This window comes from Mustela nivalis, assembly GCF_964662115.1.
Source record: "Mustela nivalis genome assembly, chromosome: 4".
Taxonomy (NCBI): domain Eukaryota; kingdom Metazoa; phylum Chordata; class Mammalia; order Carnivora; family Mustelidae; genus Mustela; species Mustela nivalis.
The window spans coordinates 120,793,383-120,819,150 of record NC_139023.1 but is presented as its reverse complement, the minus strand read 5'-3'; the positions used below and the strand labels follow the sequence as shown (position 1 = coordinate 120,819,150).

Sequence of the window (25,768 nt, the reverse complement as noted above, 5' to 3'; positions counted from 1 at the left end):
AAGGTACTTGTTTGTTTGTTTTTTTTTCCTGAACAATCCCTTCAAATTTACAAATATTCTCCAATATTGATACGCTTATAGATTTTTCTTGTCTGTGAGATAAGTTGTGGGAAGACTGCGTTTTAAAATGAGTATTCAAAATTGTTTTTATACTCAATCAAAACAGGATGAAATAAAACAATAGTGTAAAGAATAAAAATTATTCATTGTTGAGAAAGTCACTGCACAAAGCAAAAGTTAATAAAAGAAAGCTATGATTCTAGAAGGCAGCTCTACTTGTTGTGATGTCAGTGCCAAGACTGGGGTGAGGATGCAATGAGAGGGTATCAGAGGGGAAGGAGATGGTGACCTGAGGGCCTCAGAGCCCAGAAAAGACATGAGCTTTTCTCTTACTATTCAGATTTTCATATCATTTTAGACTTGAAGAAAAACTGCAAGAATAGTTTATGATCATGGTAAGTTACTGAGAAATAACCACAAATTTTAACGGTAAGAGAGCAATAACAAGACACTTATTAAATTACCCTTAAAATATCAGTCTTCAACTGCAATTCTGTTGGTGGGGCTGAATGCATTAAGCCCAGGAGAGTGCCCATGTCATCCTCCCCATTTGGAGAGAGCACCAGCTGCTGGATGATCATCAGGGCGTGCTGCCGGCACTGTGGGTACTTCACTATATTATGCGCACATCTTGCTCCTCCAAATTCTCGGAAAATTCCTGACAGAGAAAGAACAACATGGGCTAACTTAAAACCTTCTAAGACACGTGAGATGGATTAAAATTTGATCTTTTTGTAGGAAGAGTAACGCAAAAGACTGCAAATAAAACCCACCCAGCCATTTCACCTTTTAAATGACCACACACAACTATGGGAGGTCAGCAAAGAAGTAAATTCTCCAAATCGAGAAGATTCAGATATTTCACAAGTAGATACAGAAGGGACTCAATATTTTTATGTAAAGGCTTTAAGCTGAACAATACTGGAAATCAAATTATGTAAAAATTAAACTGAACAAGGCACCCCAAGTATTTGCAAGAAAGGAATGGAATAAGTGATTCTTTAAGGAGAAAAATTACAAGGAACCAAACTTTTTGGTGGAGTAGAGCACATGAACCAAACCCCCCCCACAAATTCTGTAACAAAAGGCATCAGTCATTGTACCAAAGACTTTTGTAGATTGGTTTATTTAATCTTCATCCCCTACGATACAGATGAGGAAATGAGATATACAGAATTTGGATAACATGGTCAAGGTCACACAGCTAGCAAATGACAGAGCAGGAGTGACACCTACATAGCTCAGTTTAAAGGTACTCTAACAGCTTAAAGCAACTTGTATATGCCACTATTCTAGTAGTTTATATCAAGCAGTTTAGTATTATTTATCTGTATGTTCGGTCCCCCATTAAACTTGGGATTTCCTTCTAGTCTGTATTTCAGTAAATGACTCCTAAGTGAAAAGATGTTTGTGTATTTTGCTGTAGTGGCCACTGTCCTATTTAATGACTTTCTATTTGCAAACTTTGTAAGAATTACATGGCTCTGAAGTGAATGTAAGTCACATGCTAAGATTTAGCACATGAGAGCCATGTGTATTTACTTCCAGGTGACCAGTGAGTGCCCATTACATAATCACCATAGCTAATATTTTCTGAACACTTACTATGAGCAAAGCACTAAGTGCCCCAGATCACATAGCTAAGTAATACCTTTCTTAACAAGGAAAGATAGTCATTAAGAGCTTTTTGAAAATGTCTGGCACTCTGGGAGATAGGTTAAGTGACTTTTAGTTACATGGGGTAAGATCTCTACTCTCCTCCAACAGAACTGTTCAGTCCCTCCTGTGTAGCACTAGGTCATGTCATCAAAAAATAATCTGCCAAATAAATCTTTGATAGTACATCCTTATCCTTTTATCTAAGTTAAGACACAAAGATAATTCTTGTCCTAAAGGAATTATGACCTGATAGAAAAGGATGTAAACATGTAATTATATATCATTACTTAAGTACAGTTTTGACTAATTCCAAGACAGAGCTGAATGAATTTAGTAAAGTATTTAAATAATAAGTGTGGTGAAGTTTAATGTGTATGATATTAACATTTCATCTATGGTATAATGCATAATCTCATTTCCACTAACTTATCTTTGTCTCTTTGTATCTTTGTGTCTTGAACACCCAGCATGGTGGGACACAAAATATATTTTAAATATGTTGAATACTGAGTTCCTTTGCATTCTGGCAAATGGGCAATGGGTTTGTTCATTAGTTCATTTTCTTGTTCATTCATTCCTTCATCCATCTGTGGCGTCCCGTAACACTTAAAATACAATTCATGTTCCTTGGCATGGCCTGAAAGACTCTGTATGACCTGAGCCCAGCCTACTCATCTCAATTCATCTCCCCAATACTTATTCTTCTTAAACTGTGCTGACATTGTTGCCTGAGAGGTTTAAGTGCTCTTTTTTAAGAGCAAGAGTGATATTTTACAAATACAAATGGACTGTTCATGACAGAAAAAGACTGAAGAAAAGTTGAGACCAAAGATAAAGATTTAAGGAATCCAGTTTACCTGGGAGAGGCAAATTTTACTACAGAATCATTTTTCTTTACAACTTCTTTAAAGTTGTAACATTATAATACTCTAACATGAATTACTAAAAATTAAGAAAATCACTACAGGAAGCAGATATTTTGGAAAACATTTAAACAAAGTCATTTGTGTTATGTAAATAAAAAAAATGATACTTTAACGACTACTTTAGAAAAGACTACTTTAAAAACAAGGTATTGTATTTTTTTAAAAGGCAATAAAATATAAGAACATATTGTGAAATAGTAATGACAATGTTACATATTTTGCCAATAAATTTAAAAAGGTCAAAAGCATTGTATTTCTGGATATGATGGTACTATCACTGAATCAACAGTTTTTCTTATAAGTGATAGGAATTTTTCATAAGCAAGAGTCATTAGAGAAGACAAAACCAGAGAGAATACTCCCCACTCCCCCGAGGCATGTGCTAGAAGCTTGTCTAGTCACCTGCATTTGTGTGGGATCCTTGAAGCAGCACTGTTAAGGTCTCCATAACCAACAAAGCCAGGTGTTTTTGGTCTTCAACTGAACTATTGTTTCTTGAGTCCCCTGAGAAAAAGGACCAAATCACAAAAGTTGTAAGCTTATTTTTTTCTCTTGATTTGGTTTTAATAATTTAATTATTTCTTTCATATTCACTTTTACCATTAATACAAATGATATAATACAATCTGTAAAAATGATACACTCCCAAAAGTAAGGTCAAAATCAGTGTTTAAAGATTTTATTTTGGGGTGGCTAGAAAGTTACAGTTGTCTAACAAACAGGAAGAAGGAAAATGCCAGCACTGGATGACGTATGGAACTGATGGATCACTGTACAACTGAATCTAATATGACACTGTATGCTAACTAGAATTAAGACAGAACCTCAAAAAAAAAGGGATAATGACATAGTATTCTTCTTACAAAAGTTTTCCTAATCCAGGCTAAGGTTAACAGGAGAAAGTTAGATTTTAAGACACTATTTATGAATAGTGCTATCTATTCAAACTGTTTTAATTCATTCACATATTTAATACTAAATGCCAGATACCTTTATGCCTTTATCAGATTAGAAAGGATAAAAAATATCAAATTTAAGATACCTAAGTGATAATATATGTGTACATATATAACATCACTAAAAAGATTTATTTTTTGCTCTCTATAATTAAAAACATTCTGAAGCACCTAAACATCCCAATTATTTCTAGGAGCTTTTTAAATTCCCTCTCAGAAGCAGAAAGTAGCACAAATGAGTCATGTGGACCATAAATGTTCCCCTCAATTTTTACCTTAAATTATTTTCCACCACAATGACATATTTCTAGGGCCCTGCTCTTTCCCAATTCCCTAACAGAGGTTGAATGAACAAGTTAATTGTGGGAAATATTCACAAGGGTATCACGATAACGCCCATTTTTAAGTCATTCAAATCAACAGCCAAATGAAAAGCAAAAACATGAACAAAACACCCTGCCCAAACCCTTTATCAAATAAAGTGGAATTCTGAAGAATGCTTTACCTTGTTCATTTAGTGCCTGAGTTGGATCCTTCAAGAGGGCAGCATATTTGTGCAAAAGGTTTACCATGACCTCCAGAAGGCCCACCTCCCTGAACACATCTTTAAATATGTAGTCATGTCGTGTAAACTTAAGAAGTGTCTTCATTGCAATAATGCTACAGTGGTAAGAAGAGCTAGATTTTAAGAGGATGCTAACACTAATGAGTTCTTTACAAGGGATGTAATTTAAGCTAAAAACGACAAACTCCAGCATCTCAAAGTATTTGCTTTGTACTTCCGGGAGTTTAGAAATCTTTTCTGCAAACTGTGACAGTGTGTGCTGTGACTCGAGGATGAAGTAATTGGCATTGTCAGCCATGTAAATATTTGTGATGGCATCAAGGATGATCTGGGCAAGGAAGCTGGTTTTTGCTTTTAAAAATGCATTCTGAAGCACTGCAAAGGCTTGGATGTTTCTCACACTATGACCTGAAATGGAAAACAAGAAAACAGAAGTAGGTGTTACATGATATTTTAATCATGGCAAGCTAGTCTATTTAAACAGATCATGAATTGTTAACGTTTCTCAACTGTTTACTAAGAACACATTCTGTTTTCACAAAAAGTCCTGTTTTTCTCCATCCAACTTCAGTCATTTAATTAAAAACAATACTGTTAAAACTTATAATGCATCATTATGAATACTCCAATTCAAGAATAGTATATACTGAAACACTAGACTGTTTTACAGAAAATAAAGCATATTATGTAAGTCCAGCCTTCTGAGTTTGGAAATATGCAGGGATTTCTTTCTTTCTTTCTCTTTCTTTCTTTCTTTTTATCTATAAGATGTACCTTGACTGTAAGAACAGTTACCTCTCATGAAAAGACTTTTAGCCTGAAGCAGTAAAAGGCAAGGGAACAGCAAGAATGAAAGCAGGAAAATAGTAGGAGGCTGAAAATTCTCTAAGATCCAATGTCTCTTTATCATTACTACACTAGAACTTTCACAAATTTTAATTTGAAAATGCATTTTGTTTTCAGGCTAAGAGTGCAATTTCTTCACATATGTTTGTTAAAGCCACTTATAGCTACCTACCAGCTGTATTTTTTAACATCTGATTTTTAAACATACCAACCGAGAAAAAATATCTGTACACCTGTCTCTTGTGAGGCAAATTAGTAAAAAATAATTATAAAGAAATTAACATATAAAGTATTTGAAGCAACTGAAAACAAGTGACTGGTTCTAAGAACTGTCCCCAGGTTCATAACTACTAGGAGTACAGGACATTTGTCAGAGTGACCAAAACATTAATCTAGTGCCAAGAAATTAGCATAGTACCTTACAGCATAAGCCGGGTATCAGAAAGAAGATAAACACAGAACTAGGAAAAATAAAAAATGAGTTAGAAAGACTGCCCAGAAATCCTGGCTTGGACATTCTTTAAAAAAATAAAAAGATTTTTTAAAAATCTTTGATCTATAAATGATTTCAATTTTGTTTATCTATAACATAAAATTTCTTCTATGTGTAGCAAATACCAAAGATATATTTTTACTTCCAGCTCCAGATTAATAGTATGCTTGCTCTTTGAGGACATCTTTCCTCTTTATTACCTGCAGGTAATAAATCAAAAACCAAGCTCAGATGGACTGGTGGACATACAAATTGTTAAAGTCTGACTACAAGTGACCAACAATGACAAATAAAGTTAAAGGATAACTATAACCTATATTTTGCATCTTTCAACTAAGTGACAATGTATCAGTTTTCACTATAAAGAAAGGAGTCAAAATGAGCTGAGCTTAGAGTAATATGGGAAAATTTGGAATTTTTCAAGTTTTATCTTCATTATTTGGTTTGAAGTGATGTTACTGGCAAAAGATAAGGAATCTTAATAAGCAATCCCAAGAACAAATTGTCCACCATAAAAAGGCGAACCAAATACAATGTGTACACATTCAAACAATTAAAAGTCAAACATGGATGGCTCAGTTGGTTAAGCGTCCAACTCTTGATTTTGGCTCAGGTCATGATCTTAAGGTCCTGGGATTGAGCCCTGCTTTGGGCTCCACATTCAGGAGTCTGCTTGAGATTTTCTCCCTCTCTCCCTCCCCTCCGCTCGTGTTCTCTTTCTAAAATAAGCAAATAAATCTTAAGAAAAAAATAAAAAGAAAAAGCTTTCTGCTGATGATGATACAAATTTTTATTAAAGTTCTTACTATAAAGTACAGGAATATTAGTCATTCTCAAGCATTAACATACACAGATAAGTTTATCACCTTCATTAATAACTCAGTTTACCCTTTCCTTTAAATTTTATGTATCTATACTATTCTATTTGATTTAAAAATCAGCACTAAAAATAAGGTTGGTAAACTATATGTATAGTTTATATAAGGTAGGTACATTCATGTTTCCTCTTTTAAATGTGATAATCAATGAATATGTAAAAAATTCCTTAGTAACAGGAATTTGCTTTTCACAGATGATAAAAGGGAAACCAGTGAAACAAAGCAAATATTCCCCCAAAGTACCCTGAAGAAATAACTGACAAAAAGATAAACAGTGTCAACGTATCAGAATATAGCTAGCCCAACCCCTAAACAGTCCAAACCGAAGAGTTAAAATCTGCAGACTATCACTGCTTCATTCTATCAGTGCTACACACAACACTGTCACACTTGGCTTTCCTCATCTCTATTCCTTCACAAGAATCCATCAGCTCTTATCCAAAACTAGATTAAAAAGAAATGTAACAACAGAAAAGGAAAAAAAACCCACTAAAACCAAAAATCAAACTTAACAAATTCACAGATAAAAATGGTCAGTATTTTTAAAAAAACCAAATGCATTTCTAGAAACTAGCAACAAGAAATCTGAAATGAAATTAAGAAAACAATTCTGTTTATAATAGTATCAAGAAGAATATTTAAGGATAAACTTAACAGAAGATTTGAAAGTCTTGTACTATGTAAACTATAAAACTATGCTTAGAGAAAATAAGATCCAATAAATGGAAAGATATATATATAATATATAATATATATCTTACATGGATTGGAAGATTCAATATTGTTAAAATGTTAATTCTCCTCCAGGTTGATATCCATTTGCACTCCCAATCAACTCCCAGTCTCAGGCTTTTATTTTCATTTTTTTAAAAGTTGACATGATTATTAAATTTAAGTGGAGTTCAAAGGATATAGAATGGCCAAAGTAATTTGAAAAGGAAGAACAAAATTGGATAACTTACATGACTCTATTTTAAGACTTACTTTAAAGATACAGTTAAAAAAAAAAGATACAGTAATCAAAACCTTATGGTATTGCCTTAAGGATGGACATATTGATCAATGGAGCAGACGTGAAAATGAATCGCAGATGTATGGTTATACGTGGTCTTTTCAACAAAAGGTCTTGGATAGCCATACTGAAAGGAAAAAAAATTCTTTCCTACCATGTGCAAAAATTAACTTAAAATGTACCACGGACCCTAATAGAAATATCAAAATATGAAACTCCTAGAAGAAAACACAAATCTTAGTTAATTTGGTTAACTAAGATTTTTTCAATATGATTTAATATCTGCAAAATATTTTTTAAAATGGTAAGTTGAACTTCATCAAAATTAAGTTTCCATTCTTCTAAAGATGCTACTAAAAATAAAAGGCAAGTTAAGAACAGGAGAACATACTTTAAAAAAAAAGTATCTTATAAAAGACTTATCCAGAATATTTAAAGAACTCTTAAAATCCCAATGAAAAGAACAATCCTATCAAACACTGGGCACAGAGATCTGAACCGAAGTTGAGAGATGGCAAATAAGGGTGGCTCAGTGGGTTAAAGCCTCTGCCTTCGGCTCAGGTCATGATCCCAGGGTCCTGGGATCAAGCCCCGTGTAGGGCTCTCGCTCGGCAGGGAGCCTGCTTCTCATTCTCTCTCTGCCTGCCTCTCTGCCTACTTGTGATCTCTGTGTGTCAAATAAATAAATAAATAAATAAATAAATACATAAAATCTTAAACACATTAAAAGATGTTTGAAATCCTTTAAAAAAATGCAAATTAAAAACACAACTAGATACTACTACACACACTAGAATGTCTAAAACAAGTGTTGCTGAGGATGTAAAGCAAACTTTCTCACACTGCTGCTGACATGAGGGCAAATGGGATAGCTACTTTATAAAACAGTCTGACAGTTTCTCATAAAGTTAAAGATACATATGACCTAGCAATTCTATCGCTTAGAATATACCCCAAAGAAATGAAACTATACATCCCCACAAAGACTTGTTTCATATAAATATTCATATAAACATTAGTCATGACAGTTAAATAAATGCCATCAACTGATGAACAGGTAAACAAAGTGCAAGAAATCCACATAATGAAATACTTTCCAAAAAAGGAACAAACTTTAAATACATGCAATCACATGGACGAATCACAAAAGTGAAAGAAACCAGATACAAAAGAACTACATATTGTATGATTCCAATTTATGAAATTCTAGAAAGGGCTGAAACCACAGGGTGAAACCAAAGCAGATCAATGGCTGCCAGGGCAAGTGGGAGGGAAGCAGGGATTGAAAGCAAGGGAAATAAGTAAATCTTTAGAAGGATGGGAATATTCCATATCATGATTACAGTGGTGATTACACAAGCATATATATTTATGAAAACTCATCAAATTCGACACTCAAAATGGACATATTTGAATATATGCAAATGATGCCTCAATAATGCTGACGGAAAAAAAAAATCCCATATTCTCTTTATGAAACACAGCTATCTCCTTTAGTCTGCACAATAACCTTAACAAAGCAGGCCATGGGAAATCGGTATTTTTTGACTTACAAACTAAATTCAAAATGATCTAGCTTGATACATTCATTTTACAGAATACTGCATCAATTTTTCTGAAGAAGACAGTGATATTTAGAAAGGTTCAATGACTCAAGAGTCACCCAGATTCTGACTCTTAGGGCACTGTCCTTTCTAGTTAATCTCGCTTTTGTAGACAACATGTCACTGTAACCTCTGAAGGTGTTAGGTTATATATTTATTATCCCTGTTACAGATGAGACAATATGAGAAAGATGTATGAGGAAGGTCAATTTTGCTGCATTAATTCTCTCATTACAAAATAATGCTATTGTAATTAGTTATTATGCCAGTATCATAATTGGATTAATTAACCAAATAAAGTTTAAAAGAAGAAGTATGTTGTGACCTATGTATGTTGTGCTATTCTTTTTACATTATTTTTATTAACATATAATGTATTATTTGCCCCAGGGATACAAGTCTGTGAATCATCAGGCTTACACATTTCACAGCACTCACCATAGTACATACACTCCCCAGTGTCCATAACCCAACCACCCTATCCCTACTCCCCAATCCCTCAGCAACCCTGTTTGTTTCCTGAGATCAAGAATTTCTTGTGGTTTTTCTCCCTCCCGATCCCATCTTGTTTCATTTTTTTTCTTCCCAAGACCCCAAACTCCCTGCCCTGGCTCTTAAATTCCTCCTATCAGAGAGATGATATTATAATTGTCTTTCTCTGATTGAGAGAGAGAGCACCAGCAGGGAAAGTCGGAGAGGGAGAAGCAGGCTCCCCGCTAAGCAGGGAGCCTGATGGCGGGACTCAAGCCCAGGACCCTGGGATCATGATCTGAGCTGAAGGCAGATGCTTAAATGACTGAGCCACCGAGGCACCCCTGCTGTGAGCTATTTTTAAATTAACTCAAAGAAACAGTTAATTGTGGAATACTCAAGCTACAGTCTATATATTAGCAGTTTTTTGAGACTCTTATTTTTTCCTTAATATTTAATAAAGTGAAACCTGGAACTACTCAGTAAGATATGTCTGGATTTCTCCTTACTGCTCAGAGACTCACTTAAAAAACTGCACATTGAGAGTACAATTGACTACAGGAAACCTGACAACTCCAATCAAAGTCATGAGTTTTCAATATAATTTTCCCCAATAAATTAAACTTAGGGCTTTCTAGTAAATCCATTTATTCTCACTGAAGAAATAAATTTATAACTGCTGACTTCTATGTCATAAAGTACGAAGATAACATACTCTGAAATTTAAATAACCAGACATGTTGATATTTTCTGCCTAGTTAAATTTTACATGCAAATATCGTAACTGTATTGAATATTTAGTAAGTGACAATCATAGTCAAGAAACCATGAGAGGCGGGGCGCCTGGGTGGCTTAGCGGGTTAAAGCCTCTGCCTTCAGCTCAGGTCATGATCTCAGGGTCCTGGGATCGAGTCCCACATCGGGCTCTCTGCTCAGCAGGGATCCTGCTTTCTCCTCTCTCTCTCTGTCTGCCTCTCTGCCTACTTGTGATCTGTCTGTCAAATACATACATAAATAAATAAAAATGTAAAAAAAAAAAAAAAAAAGAAACCATGAGAGGCCTGCAGGCTCAGGTTCTTTTAGAAAGGTTATTATGAAGTTAAAAAAATTAAACTGTAAAACTAGCTTGCACTCTCATGTAACTAAATGTTATTAACTAAAAAAGGTCCCTTAATAAAATATCACTAGATGAGGAGTCAAAGTTGGGAAACTGTAACTGTACAAAATTTACTCCCCGATCTGAAATAAATAATATAAAGTTTTTGTGGGGCACCTGGTGGCTCAGTTGGTAAAGCATCCAATTTCAACTCAGGTCACAATCTCGGGGTTGTGAGATCCAACCCCTCAGCAGACTCCGTGCTGGGTATGGAGTCTGCTTAAGATCTCTCTCCCTCACCAAAAAAAAAAAAAAAGTCTTTGTATCTGTATTTGTTTAGTTTTAAAATACAAGCATTTGTGACTCAGGCTTTCTATTTACATCTTATATAGAGATAAGCTAAGTGATCAGAGTGTGAATCAAGTTCCAACCACATAAACTGGAAATGTATTAGCCTGCCAACATACAAAAAGGGTCATGTTTAAATTACTAGGCTGTTTGAATGTTAAGATGAAATACTAAAATGTAAATTTCATTGGCTGATGTTATGTATTATCATATATATTTCATCATATATATCATTTTCAAGCATGTGACCTGGTGAGGCTGTCACCCAAGAACATGCACCATAAATAAAGCATAAACTCTAATGAAAAATAGCCTATTACACCTTTATACATGTAACAAGGAGCAATCCAAGTCAAACTGATTTATTGTCTCTACTGCTTTGAGTGGCTCAGAATAGGAAGAAAACAAATGACTCACCTTTGCCTGCAGGCTGAGGTACTGCAAAACCAGGCAATAAAAAGGGTGCCCCTGTGGTAATACCAGCTGGTTTTAGTTCATTGACACCATACGTTGTTAGGGAAGTTATCAGATTAACCAGATCTTTCAAGGCATCTTTGGATTCTGCTTCTTTCGCTTGTTCCAATCTAGGAAAAGTATCGTTTGGTAAATATTTTTTCTCCTTTGTTGTATGCTCAAATTTAATAAGGAGAAATTTTCAGTTTGCATATGCAGTAAATAAAGGTATAAAGTACTCCAAGATGTTTCTTTGTACAATTTTTCCTTATATAAAGACATACTTTAATAAATCTACAAATTTCATTGTAAGACACCATAATGGAAAAAAAAATTGTAATAGGCTAAGACCTCATATATAACAGCTGATTTTGCATTTAACAGTGTTATTTTAATTTTTTTTAAGATTTTATTTATAACAGCGTTAATTTAGATTGATCACTAATCTTTGGTATAAAGCACAAAATAAAAAAATTATATTAAATACCTTTTAAAATCCTTAAAAAATCAAAGATTATAAAATTTCACTGTTTACAACCTAAAATCTTATTAACCATTTCTTTCCGAAGACATTTTCTGTTAACAATTTTTAAAAATGAGTTTCTTTGAAAGAGTTCTAAGTCTTTATCTGTATCTCATTAATTAGTTCAGGTACTCTCGTTAGAATACATTTAAATAAAGTTCTGAAGAGTAATTTTTTAGAACCATATTTCTTTAAAAGAACATTTGGAGTCATTATGGAATTATATTTTGACTGTGGTTTTATCAAGAACACAAAAAAAGGTGCAAAACTATCTCTTTAAAAGAGTAAGATTTAATGGGGCTTCCTCCATAACAGAACTAATTATTCTAATTAAAATAAAGCTGAAGAGTACACTTAAGTAGAAAAGTTATGTTTAGCCTCACAACTCAGACACCTGTTAATATTCTGATACGGTTTGGGGCACCTGGGTGGCTCAGTGGGTTAAGCCTCTGCCTTCGGCTCAGGTCATGATTCCAGAGTCCTGGGACTGAGGCCCACATTGGGCTCTCTGCTCAGCAGGGAGCCTGCTTTCCCCTCTCTCTCTGCCTACTTGTGATCTCTGTCAAATAAATAAAATCTTAAAAAAAATATTCTGATATGGTTTATAAACTTGCCCTTTTTTTAATTGTGAAAAGTTTGGTCTTAATAATAGTTATTTTTACACCATATACAGAATTTTATAACCTGTTTTTTCCATTTACCAATGTTGACACAAATGCTTCTCCTTTTTAATATAAAATCCCTATAGATACTCTTTGAATGGTCATGAAGAGCCAACCACAGATTTGAGGAAAGGGAAGTGGGATAGCCAGTGGGAATCAGAATACAGGAGCATTAATTTTGTCTACATTTAGGATTATATTTCTAGGATTAATAACCACAGGTGAGAGTATCAACAATTTTGAGGCTCTTGACTGTAAGTGATCAATCTGCAGGCTCAAAGGATTATACCAATTAACACCCCCCATCCAGTTACATGAAATGCTCACCTCATCACCTTCTATATCCTCCTCTGTAAATTAAGATATATATATATGCGCCAAAGTGTATTCTGGGGAGTTGCTTAGTAGTAATCGCAAGTACGTTACACTGGTATTAGAAATAAGGAGTTTACAAAATAGTGCTGGTTTAGAACAGATCAAATGATTTAAAAGTAAGTAATGGGCCAGGAACAACTAGTGAGACATGAGTATTTTCTTCTTAATAAATTTGCAACCAGCCATTTTCCCAGGATATGCATGAAACATTTGGGATGGAAAAGGGGGCTTGTGAAACATTTTGTTTTATACATACATTGTAAGGTCTCATTCAATCTACATAATTATTCTTGTTATTAACTATATTAATAAACCACTGGTATAGTAAGAAATCCCAAAAATATAATTAAGCATGATGACTTTACACTTTAGAAAGATGTCAGTTAGCTCTTCTCTCAGCTACTGAACAACAGATTTACTTCCACACCTAACCATGGATTCCACCAAGTTTGTAGCCTGCATTTGCAAGCTTAAACTCACTTTTTATACTCTGCCTGCAGACAGGAATAAAAAGAAGTGATTAAAGCCAAGGGGATAAAGTATACATTGAATAAGTGATTAATCCCCCTTTTTTTTTTTCCCATAGCCCCAAACCATGCTGTTTCCATTGACAGAAAAGACTGAATACACATTTAAAATATATTCTTAAATTGTGGGGTCTTACCTAAGCAAGAGATCACAAAGGAAATTATATCCTTGCCATATCCGAAAATCATCCAAAAGGGTTTGGGAAACATCACTTGAATCTTTGAGGAAACAAGAAAGCCCAGCAAACATTTCAACAATTTCTAGGGGAGACAGGTCATCCGATTGCTGCATATTCTGAACACACGTAGATAAACATTCTTTTTCTGCAAAAATTAAGAATAAATACGTATTATTTATATCAATTGCTTAAGAAAATTTTTATTCTTAAATAAAAAATTTTATTCTCAATGAAATACTGAATTTTAATGTATCTATAAAATACTAGAAGATAAATGTTATTACACATTCTAAAAGTAAATACAAGACTCAAATTCACTGGAAAAGCTCTGTCACTAAGTAGTAAACAAAGGGTAATACAGGAAATGTTGAAAAATAGTTGACATTATTATAGTTTTTACATCACACTTAGATGTTTTTCAGTAAATAAAATGATTGCTTGCTGCCAAACAGTATTTTTGATCTTTTATGTTAGAATAGTAAAAGGATGGGGGGGGGGGGCAAAAACCTATCTTCTAAGTTTAAAAAGAAAAATCCAATCATTAGTTTAAAAGCTCAAATCGGAGTGAATATGGACCAATGAGATACAGAAATACTTCAGGAAATAAATTTTTTTCAATTATGTTTATACTTATGTTACTCATTTAAAGCACAGTGGTACCTTCTCACTGACTTTGGGGATTAAAGGCTTTTCAAAAATATGTTCTCCCAGCCACCTGCAGGCACATCTGCAGGCCTAGCCCAGTCTCCCCATCAGAGAGATGCTGAGCCTGGACCCCCAAGCAGGCTGTCATACACTCGTCACCTCCAGACGCTTTCCCAGCACAGGCAGTGTTCTGAGCCTTATGGAGAGGTGCTGGGTGGATGTGACATGTGTTATAGAAGCCCTCATACAGCTGGGCAGGCACTAGGGTGTGAACAGAACTCATTTGTCCTTATGGCCCCTTTTGATCTTTTACTTAAAGCAAATTTTCCACGGAACACTCATAACTTAGTAAAGGCACAGAGGAGTGTGGGTTTGAGCAGAATCCGGTTGACTGATGAATCATGAACAAATTTAAGAACAGAGATGGGATTTGAATGAAGCATAACTCACTGTGATTTATTAGTTGTTCCATGAAATAGAGTGTAAACTCTCAACATTTTTTTTCTATTATCTTTAACGAAATTGATTTGTCTAAAGAAATCCAATGTCACATAACAAAAGCTAGTAAGATTTAACATGGGAATGTGGGCAAGAAGCATTTAATGACTGATTGATGTTAGGTGAGTGAACAAACAGTTGTATTAAAAATTATTTTGTAAGATTTTCAGGGAAAAAACATATAAGAAGTGAACTATTTCAGATGCTACACTGTCTCCTAGTAAGACATTTAAAGGGTAATTGACACTTACAAAGGAGTTAAACAGAATACACAATTTCTCCTTAGTAATGATAAGGAATCCACCTAATTTCACTTGTGCCCCATTGGCCAGATACTTACCTATCTACTAATGAAATATCTTCAGAAAGGCTTTAAACTATAATATCACAAAAAAACTTTTTCCCCCCCCTCAGGAGAAGAGTAGGGAAGAATAGGCTACAATACCAAACTGACATTCTGATTAAACATTTATAAACAATGAAATTATTTCAACTCTTGTAGATATCCATTGTTTAGAACATACAAAAATTTCTTACATTAGAAATGTCTCAGAAATAACTTTTTTTTTTCTCCTGGCAAAGACCATTTTTAATTTGAAATAGAATCTTTAGAAAACTGAGAGATAAAAAGCAGTCTGTCATCACATGAAGAAGAGAAAAATGAAAGAAACTTAGGGCGCTGAAAATGAACATAAAGAAATATTCACCATGAATATACTTCACTACATTGACACTAAGACCATGACGGGATATGGTCATAAGGACTTCTCCAGCACTCTTCCTCCAAGGCAGGTTGTAGGGAGGGCACCAAGAGGTTATTGCACTGAATAAAAGCTGGAGATCATCTTTTTGAGCCAGTTCCTCCGCCGGAGAAACAAAACTGCAGAGTTTCACTAAGATCTAAAGAAACAAAACAAATGTGTATTTAAATAAATGAGTGGTTGGGTAAAGGAGGAACCAGAAGAGGGCTAGATCTGATTATTAAAAACTCTGAAAGTTCAGGGTTAGTATTAAGTGATATCATTAAAGCCACAATGATGGGTGCTTTAACTCAGGCAATGTTATAAAAAACAACCTATAATTAGACGTGTGTTATACTAAGATAGTAAGCCAGACCTACTTTTATCAGCTTATTTAAAATTAACCCAAAAAACCCCAAAAAACAAAAAACAAAACAAAACAAAAACAAAACACAAAAAAACCCACCAAAAAAACAAAAACAAAAAACCCCAACTCTGTTTACTATCCTGTCTTCTCTGTGGTATTTTTGTATACTGACTCTGAAATGGAGTAAATCAACAGTAACTTTCAAGGTCAACATTTTGGTTTTCTAATTTGGTTCTTTAATTCATAGATTGTCATAGGTGAGATACAATTTTCTTCTCTAAAAAGGACAGTTTTAGGGAGGTGAGAAAGTAAAAACAGGTCTTGAAAACTATTTTAAATTGTTCCAATTTCTATACAGGTAGAAGAAGATATTACAATAACAAAATCATCTTAATTCTGAATCATCTTTCAACTATCTCTAGTAGCCAAAAATCTTCTAAGGCTTGGCTTTCAAAGAAGATTCAAAACTTCTTAAACTTTGGAATGAGAATTTATTCCTTAATTATGATTTGCAGAATACACATTACACTAGTACTCAAAGCACTAAGAGCCACTACTTTTAGAATTCAGCTATGGTTTTTGCCTTCAATGGATTTTTTTCCTGCTTATCTTGTCTCAGCATCAGAAGTTAACTTTTCTTCTCCTTGCTAAAATTTCTTTTCTAAATATTCAAAAATATCTATCATAATGAATAAAGTAACTATAATTTATGTAAATTTTATTCTCTTCAAAGAAATGTGCTTCATGAAATTTGAGTATTTCAGCATCTGTGGGGAAACTGCTAAATATACAAAAAGTATTTAAAATATGTTTTGTCTGAGAAAGTTAGGTTTTTATTTCTCCTATTTCCTTCAATGCAAAAGTTTACTTAAATAGAAGGGCTTTCTAATTCATAGTTGCCAAATAGGAGGAAAGGGGGAATAAATGACCAAGAATACAGAGAAATAAGGTATTTACAAAATGGGTAAATATAGGCATTCCCCCTGACACACACAAAAATGCTTGGAGAAATTGCTGGATACTGATTTAATATCTGTAATAGGTTATTAACTTTCCCCATACATGTCAAATGTAACCCAAAAAATAAAATGAAAAAAAGATCATCAACTGCAACAAAATTTATCTACCTTCAAAAAAGTACATCACTGAATATACTTTTCACTGGTTCTCACACTACCTTATGTGATTAGAGAAGTATGTCATTTCTCTAATTTGTAACATAAAAACAAACTTGAAAATAAAATACTTTCTCCAAAACAAATCTTTCTTCTCAAAAATGAACTGGATTTAATTCCTTAAATTTGTTGATTTTTAAAATAACTAGCTCTTAATCTTTAAAGGCAAAAGGATTCTCAGAAATAATCTCATGTAATCCTTTCATTTTATAGAACAGAAAACCAGTCTATATCTCATTCATCTTCTCCTATATACTAACCATTTCTATTTGTAGGGACTCTGTTATTAACTCTAGCCAAGTGTGGCAGAAAATAACTGGCCAAATCAACACAACTACAAAAAAACCACAAAACAAACAAAACAACACAGTGAATGCCTACATCAACCAGTACCAATGCTAAGGACCCAGGAAACCAACTATCACATAACATAAACATACGGATTTCATGTATCATAAACAGTATGTGTTCTGAAAACATTTGGTAAGTCTGTCCCCACTGGCATTCTAGACAAAGTGGCGACCACAGTGTCCTGTGAGGAGAAAATGAAATAAGGAAGTGATGCTAAAGGAGCATTGGATTAGGAGGTGGGAAGAGCCAGGCCCCCATCCCTGCCATACAACTGCTGCGGACTACAGCCTCAGCTATTAGCTTCTGTAACTTTAAACGGAGAGTTTCATCCAAATTCTCGTTGAAGTTCCTTTTGGCCTTAACATTCAATGGTTCCAATATGCTGAAATGAATCTCACATTCATTTGGAAACACCCACGGCCTTCAGATACAGAAAACATTTTTTTAAGTTTTAGAAGAAATCTTTGCTATACTTAATTAGCATTAAAAACACAAAATTCAGCCTCCGTTTATTGCCAAAGGTATTAATTAGTTCTTTAGAAGAGCTTTATTGAAATAGGGTTACTAGCCTATAAGCAAAGACTAACCCACTACATTCATTAGCAATGTCTTTAAGCAGCTTTAATTCCTATGGGATTTACTCCTTTGTTTATTCCCATTGCTTTTCTCATCCAATCTAATTCAGGACTCAGATAAACATAACTTCTAATCCTACTTCTGCCATTTGCTTTCATCATCATTTTGTGGAAAAACAAAACCTCTGAAGTCATGGGATGCCTTCCAAATGATATGAGATAATGGATTTACCTAAATACTAGCAAAAAGTATCTAAGAAATCCAGTGTTCAATAAATATTTGTTGAATTAGTACTTTATTGATAATCTTGTCTTTTCCTTTTTTTGTTGTTTTTTAAGATTTTATTTATTTGAGAGAGAGCGAGTACACACATGTGTGCATGAGCTGGGGTGGGAAAAGCAGGCTTCCTGCTGAGCAGGGAGACTGACCTGGAGCTCAAGCCCAGGACCCTGGGATCATGACTTGACCTGAAGGCAGATGCTTAAACAACTGAGCCACCCAGGTGCACTGTATCTTTTCCTTTCTAAAACCGCCTTAGTCTCCCTCTCTCTTGTCCCTTCATTGCTCACCCCTCCACAAAGCTCTTCATCAAAGACCCCACTACCACGTATCCAGCTCCACCTTACCCACTGCAGATCCACTGTCCTCTCAGCTACTCTGAGGGAGGTGGCCCTGGTAGTGGAAAGAGCAGCAATCAAAGGGTCTTTTAGTTCATGTCTACCACACACAAACCATCGCTTTGCGTTTTATCTCACTTAATCCTCACAAAAACCCTTTAGGTAGGTATCATTTTCCTGACTTCAGAGGTGAGAAATGTGCACCTTAAATTATGTAATTGCAGAGAACTGAATTCAAACAGGTTTTGTTTGTTTTTATTTTTTTTTTAATTGAGGTGAAACATGTAACACAAAATATACCATCTTAATCACTTTTAAGTATAGTGTTCATTTCATGCACGTTACTGTACAACAGCTCTCTAGCACATTTTCATCCTGCAAAACTGAAACTCTACACCCACTAAACAACAACCCTTTGTTCCTTACCCTCTGGCACTTGGGAATCACTGTCCTACTTGCTAAGAGTTTGACCACTTTGATTCACAGAAGTGAAATGACACAGTACCTGTCCTCTTGTGTCAATGTGGTTTTTCTGAACACTGTATTAGTCCCATAGATAGACTGTATTCCACATTTGTGTACTCTTTTTTGAAAATTTTCTCCCAAGGAAGGATATCAAAATGATGGCCAGACAAACTAACAAAGGTCTACTAAACCCTGGTTAACTGCTAATGCTATTAAAGGAATAGCAGCAACAGCAGTAAAGAACTTTAAAAGCAGAGAGCAGAGGAGATGGTGGCAGCCACTAAAATAAACAGGCTTTAACAAGTGAAATATTTATAGGCTAGGAATTTCCTATATTTAGAGCAACAAACAGAATTTCTCATATTTTAAGAACTGTTACCCCAAGGGCACCTGGGTGGCTCAGTGGATTAAAGCCTCTGCCTTCGGCTTGGGTCATGATCCCAGGGTCCTGGGGTCGAGCCCCTTGTCGGGCTCTCTGCTCAGCGGGGAGCCTGCTTCTTCCTCTCTCTCTGCCTGCCTCTCTGCCTACTTGTGATCTCTGTCTGTCAAATAAATAATAAGACCTTAAAAAAAATAAAAAAACAACAACAACAACAAACTATTACCCCAAATTTAATATGACTGACAACAGAAGTTTTTTTGCTTATTCCCTTTTAGAGATGTCATTGCCTTATCAAAGGATACCTTAATATTTGAATCTGTCCAGAGAAATAAACTTGTTAATGCCTCACTCCATTACTCCTCAAAGTAAGTGTTCAGATTCAAGAAATATGGCAATTATATGAGACAAAGTCAATAATAAAGAACATAGAAGGGGTAACTGAGTGGTTCAGTTGGTTAAGTGTCTGCCTTCGGCTCAGGTCATGATCCCAGCCAGGGTCCTGGGACACAGCCCCACATCAGGCTTCCTGCTCAGCAGGGAGTCTGCTTCTCTTTTCTCTCTGCCTCTCCCCAAACTTGTGCACGCTTTCTAACTCTCTCTCTCAAATAAATAATTAATAAAATCTTAAAAATATATGAGAGCATGGAGTATTATAGAAAATGGAATAGGCAGAACACCTCTTTGAGGAGTACACCTGTTTCATTTTAAATAGACTGGTATTGCTGGGCAGACAAATAGCACCTTCCACACCTGTACAAAAACTTTCTGGAGTAGTCCACGACGTTCTGCTACAGGTAGCTCATTCTGTGCACCTCCAACGGCCTCAGGCACATGTGGAAGGTCAAAAAACAGATATAAACATTTAACCAGGGTGGAAGGCACTGACATCGTTGTCATGCAGTCCACGGTTTTCTGGAAAACAAACCAATAAATAAGTGAATAAGCAGACAGACAGATATAACTGTAACTGGTGCAGCTAAGGAAATTCACAAATTTTAAGCCAGATGTTAAATCATTAACTTACAAATTTTAAGCCAGAAAATTACATACAAAATAACTTCTTAAATGCCTGAAAATCTTTAAAAAATTACTCTATGCTGACAAATACTCATTTTCCATTTGGACAAGTTTGCTTTAATCAAAGATTGAGATGTATTTGTTATTTATTAAGTTTACTATTTATTTATCAAGAGGCAGAATGTTTCAAAGAATATAAACTTTGCAATCTGGAAAAAAGACACTTAACCATAAATTTAGGCAAACGAATTTTGCTGGACCTCACTTTTCTCTCCTATAAAACAGATATAATGCCAATTAGGTCTCAGAGCTAATATAAGCATTATATAACAAACACGAGCTATATTATGCACTACATTATGTATTAGTAGTTGCTTGACCATGATTTTTATTCTTAAAATACATTCTTGAGGCCGAAAGTATACTTGAGGGATATAGCCATCACACACACACACACACACACACACACACACACATCTCTGTATCATTTTCAACAATTTCTAAAGCAAAAAATTCTACCTTCTTGTTATGGTGAGGCTTCCAGTATTCTTAAGAAGTATGCTATAATAATTGGCAAATTTTCTCATAGTGAAGTTTGGAATAAAAAGTTTTACCACGCTGGAGATCAAGAGCTGGCATAATCTGTATTAAGTTTCTTAGGTTTCTTATCAAGCACGTTTTGAATGCATAGGGTATGTCTGGCAGTGTGCTAGGCACAGGACATGCAATGACAAAGCACCCCTGCCCTTCAGAAGACCGCGGTCTACTAGCACAAGTCGGTTCGACTATGATTTAATCTCTTAAGCATAGTGATGACAGTACGCTGGCTAATATAAAGGGAATTATCAACACTGCCAGGAACGGAATGGAAAAGTATAGGAATTAAGAGGGGAAAGATCATCTGGAAGATACATAAGAGGTTGAACTCTACAGTATAGTATGTTTCAGGAACCTCAGTCCAAAACTGTTAATTCCTGAAAAGCCACAATAATAACATCTAATCTTTAATAAGTGTTAATTATAAAACAGGCATAAGGCTAAGCATTTTAATTACTCATCTATTCCTCCATCAACCCTACAAGGTATATTCTATTATTGTATGATCCTGATTTTACACATGAAGCAGTTGAAACTCATGACTGACATAACCTGCCCTAGGTAACAAAACAAGCTGACTGATCCCCACGTGCATATATCTGATGACCTATGTATGCATATGGTCTCCCAATCTGGTCTGACTTTTATTTCCCTGGCACTGGAGAACACTGAAGTGTTACAAACAAAGGAATAACAGAACCAGATTTCAGAATATTAGCTGGTGGTAGTCTAGATATGTTAGATATAAAAGCAAGAAAGCCAAAGTAATTAGGAAACTATTACGGAAAACCATATGAGATGGGGCTTGAACTAATGCAGCAGCAGGGTGATGAGAGGAGAGAGACTTTGCAACAATCCCTTGCAAATAAAAAACCAATAACTCAAAAAAAAAAAAAAAAAAGAACAATCCCTTGCATGACCTGGTCCTTTTCTACACATCCAGTATCATTTCCTGCCTCTAAATATTTTAAAAACCCTTTGCTCTTCCCACTACGATTACTTCTAGTTACGACATCTCCATATTTCTGATGTTCAGTTTAAAGTCTGCCCATGTCAGATGCTTTAATTCCTCATCTTTCCTCCTACCCCCACCTACAAAATTTGGAACTCTAACATTTCACATTTCTATTTTCATAGCACTACGTATACCCCCCATGACTGTATTTTATTTTTTTAATGGTTCAGTTTTTTTTCTTTTTTTAAGGTTTTATTTATTTATTTGACAGAGAGAGCACACAACAGGGGGAGTGGCAGGCAGAGAGAGAGAGGGAGAAGCAGATAGTCTTCTGAGCAGGGAGCCCGATGCTGACTCAATCCCAGGACCCTGGGATCATGACCTGAGCTGAAGGCAGACGCTTAACCCACTGAGACACCCAAGTGCCCCATGATTGCATTTTATAGTGTTATCTTCATCTACTCCATCTTTGTCATCTACATGTTGACTTAGGACATGTTTTTGTCATCTATGTTCCTCACCACTACCAACAGGAAATGGCAGGTAAACAAACAAGCCAACTCAAAATATATAACCCTGAATTTTCTTTTAAAAGGTCTCTTTTTCAGGGCACCTGGGTGGCTCAATTGTCAAGTGTCTGCCTTTGGCTCAGGTCATGATCTCAGGGTTCTGGGATCGAGTGGCATATCAGGCTCTCTGCTAAGCAGGGAGCCTGCTTCTCCCTCTCCACCCTGCTCATGCTCTCTTACTATCTCTCTCACTATCTCTGTCTCTCTCTCTCAACATAAATAAATAAAAAATCTTTAAAAACAGAATAAAAATAAAATAAAATGTCTTTTTCTAGTCAGGTTATTACTAGCTTTCCCTTTCCCTTAGTCAAAATATATGACTTCTCATTTTCATTTTATAACTGATAGACTAAAAGTATAACTTGGAATCCAAACTAGTAATTGGCAACATTTGTAATTTTTTTAAAAAGTGATTAGGTTTCCCCTGATTCTTTTCTTACTCTTTTAAGGCAATCTGTCCATTTGTACACATTTAAGCTAATTCACATTTACTGACTTTCCAGTGTGTTAGGAATTTTGGCAGGCCACACTTTTTGTTCACACTTGAGAAAGAGAGCATCTACAGAAAATGTGATTAAAACTTAGAAATATTCCAAGGTGCCTGGGCGGCTCAATAGCTTAAGCGTCTACCTTCAGCTCAGGTCACAATCTTGGGGTCCTGGGATCGAGCCCCATGGTGGGCTCCCTGCTCAGTAAAGAGTCTGCTTCTCCCTCCCCCTCAATCCCTCACCTCCACTACTGTTCTCTCCCTTACATAAATAAATAAATATCCTAAAAAACAAACAAAACAAAACTCAGAAATATTCTAATGAAAATGATTATTTTACATGTTATTCTAAACCAAACCAAATTTCGGTACAGTTAATAGGGAGGCATTTATAGCTACCATCAACAGCAAACAAAACTGACATTTTGATAGTCTTCTGGTCTGGTCACAGATACATGGAAACAGTGGGCCTCTTTAGGACTATCTAAAGATTACTTGGAGAAAACAAACATCTCCATTTGCCCATGACTCAAGGGTTGCCTGCGATGTGGGATTTCTGAGCTAACATGTGGAAGTCCCAGGTACATCAGAGCAAGTTGGTCTAATTCCTTTTGCGACGTTAAGAAAGAAAGAAAGAAAGAAACAAACAAACAAACCTAAACCAGCAAACAAAAGAGGGAAACAGGTCATTCTAAGGGAGAAAAGTCCCAGGGCTACTACTTGAGGCTAGTGACTATTGCCAGGATATGGTTACTAAGGAATATGCACTGTTTCTACTGTGGCCTGTCACTGTAGTATGACTAGTCACACCCACCTTTGTAAATCCCATTATTAAATGATGTGAGTTGTTTAAAACCCCCACTGTAATTTAGATAATAACCATTCTCAAGACTGGCACTAACTTTGATAGGTAATTCTACTCAGAACTGTAGAAGGTCGAATAAACTTTCATGCCCACATCACAGGCCAAGAGTCAGGCATCCAAACAGATCATCACTGAGTAGATGCAACACAGATCACGGCAGATGTTTAAAGGTGACTGGGCAGGGGGAGTGGCAATCTCCAGAATAAATCAAGTGGGAAGGGAATACATATCCTGAAAACATCAGTATTCCCCTATTTTCCCATAAAGTTAAAAGAATTTAAAAGTATTTTCCATGTCATTTATTCCTTATTAGTGAATGACATTAGATGATTCTTCTAAGGCAAGTGCCCTTGATATGAGGAATTTGAGAAAGAAGACAGAGGATCACAGGGGAAGGGAGAGAAAAATAAAACAAGATGAAATCAGAGATGGAGACAAACCCTAAGAGACTCTTAATCTTAGGAAACAAACTGAGGGTTGCTGGAGAGGAGGAGGGGTTGGAGGGATGGGGTGACTGGGTGATAGACATTGGGGAAGGTATGCATTATAATGAGCACTGGGTATTATATAAGACTGATAAATCACAGGCCTGTACCCCTGAAACAAATACATTGCATGTTAATTAATTGAGTAAAAAAAAAAAAAGACTGGGGGCGGGGGTAGGGAATGGGGGTGTGATAGCTACAGGGTACAGGGCTTCTTTATGGGATGATGGAAATGTTCCGAAATAGCCTGCGGTGATGGCTACACAACTCTGTGAATATATTAAAAACCACTGAATTACACACTTTAAATGGGTGAGTTATATGGTATGTAAATTACCTAAAAGAAAAAAGAATAAATGTGTTTAAAAAACTTAGAGGGGGGTGGAGAAAGAAGGCAAGAGCCCTAACACAGATCACAGCAATGTTGGTCTGGGCCACATGGAGCCAGAGTTCCGGGCTACTCGCCTACAGTCACAGAAGTCCAGTGCTGTACCTGGCACACTGTGCACTGGTATCATGTTCCATGTGTTATGACAACAAAGACGGAAAATGCTATTCAAGTTAGGCATTCCCTTAGGTATAAAATTAATAAAACAGAATTCTCCACATAGAGATGTTACAAGAAGCATGAAATAACATGTAAGAAGCATTAGAAGAACATAATGATTATCAGAAAATCTTAATTAGATACGATGATAAATTTAATCTCATAAAATTCCATGAGGATAAAAAAAGTTATCAAACACAAAAACAAAGAACTTACCTGACCAGAGGATGCTAACAAATTAATTGTTGTCAGAAGCATCCAACCTCTACTGGCTTCTTCACTCTGATTGATTTCTAGGAATTGGACTATGGCCCGACTTGCAGCCTCTATAAAACCAAAGGGAACCCATGAGGTGGGGAGACATCACATATAAAGAGGTTCTTCCTTAAAACCTGCCCCCAAATGATCATTTACTATCCACGTGCTTTCGATAAGCACAATTTCTTGAGCAAAGTACACGATGAAAGGATCAGTCTAAGACCAGATATATATATAGAGAGAGAGAGAGATACAGATATACAGTGGTGATGTGCAGGACAAACTGGAAGGGCAGAGACTCTGGTGGAGGTGACCCAAATCATAGCCGCCCCAGTGGCACACACGAAGGGGTCCTGAACTCCTGACAGTGGGAATAATGAGTGCCACGCACAGAACAGCATCGGAGGAAAGAAATTTTAGTCAGTTACGGTTTTAGAAGTAAGGGAAATGGGACAAATCCCAAACCATGTGCTTAATTTCATCAGCACAGAGTTCATTAATGTTTCTATCAATATATGAGATGAGTTAGTGTCAGAAAG

General features: G+C 35.6%; 1 protein-coding gene across 9 annotated transcripts in view; it reads right to left on the bottom strand.

Moving 5' to 3' along the window:
- The window catches only part of WDFY3 (WD repeat and FYVE domain containing 3), a 274,260-nt gene that overhangs the window by 133,613 nt on the left and 114,879 nt on the right, over nucleotides 1–25,768 (bottom strand). For all 9 annotated transcript variants that reach the window (XM_082726684.1, XM_082726677.1, XM_082726676.1 and 6 more), the window contains 8 exons: nucleotides 25,188–25,297; nucleotides 20,200–20,361; nucleotides 15,484–15,676; nucleotides 13,592–13,778; nucleotides 11,332–11,498; nucleotides 4,107–4,574; nucleotides 3,048–3,149; nucleotides 525–718 (listed from right to left, as the gene is read on the bottom strand). In XM_082726684.1, coding sequence (XP_082582810.1) covers nucleotides 525–718; nucleotides 3,048–3,149; nucleotides 4,107–4,574; nucleotides 11,332–11,498; nucleotides 13,592–13,778; nucleotides 15,484–15,676; nucleotides 20,200–20,361; nucleotides 25,188–25,297 — 1,583 coding nt within the window. The remainder of the gene's footprint in view (nucleotides 1–524; nucleotides 719–3,047; nucleotides 3,150–4,106; nucleotides 4,575–11,331; nucleotides 11,499–13,591; nucleotides 13,779–15,483; nucleotides 15,677–20,199; nucleotides 20,362–25,187; nucleotides 25,298–25,768) is intronic.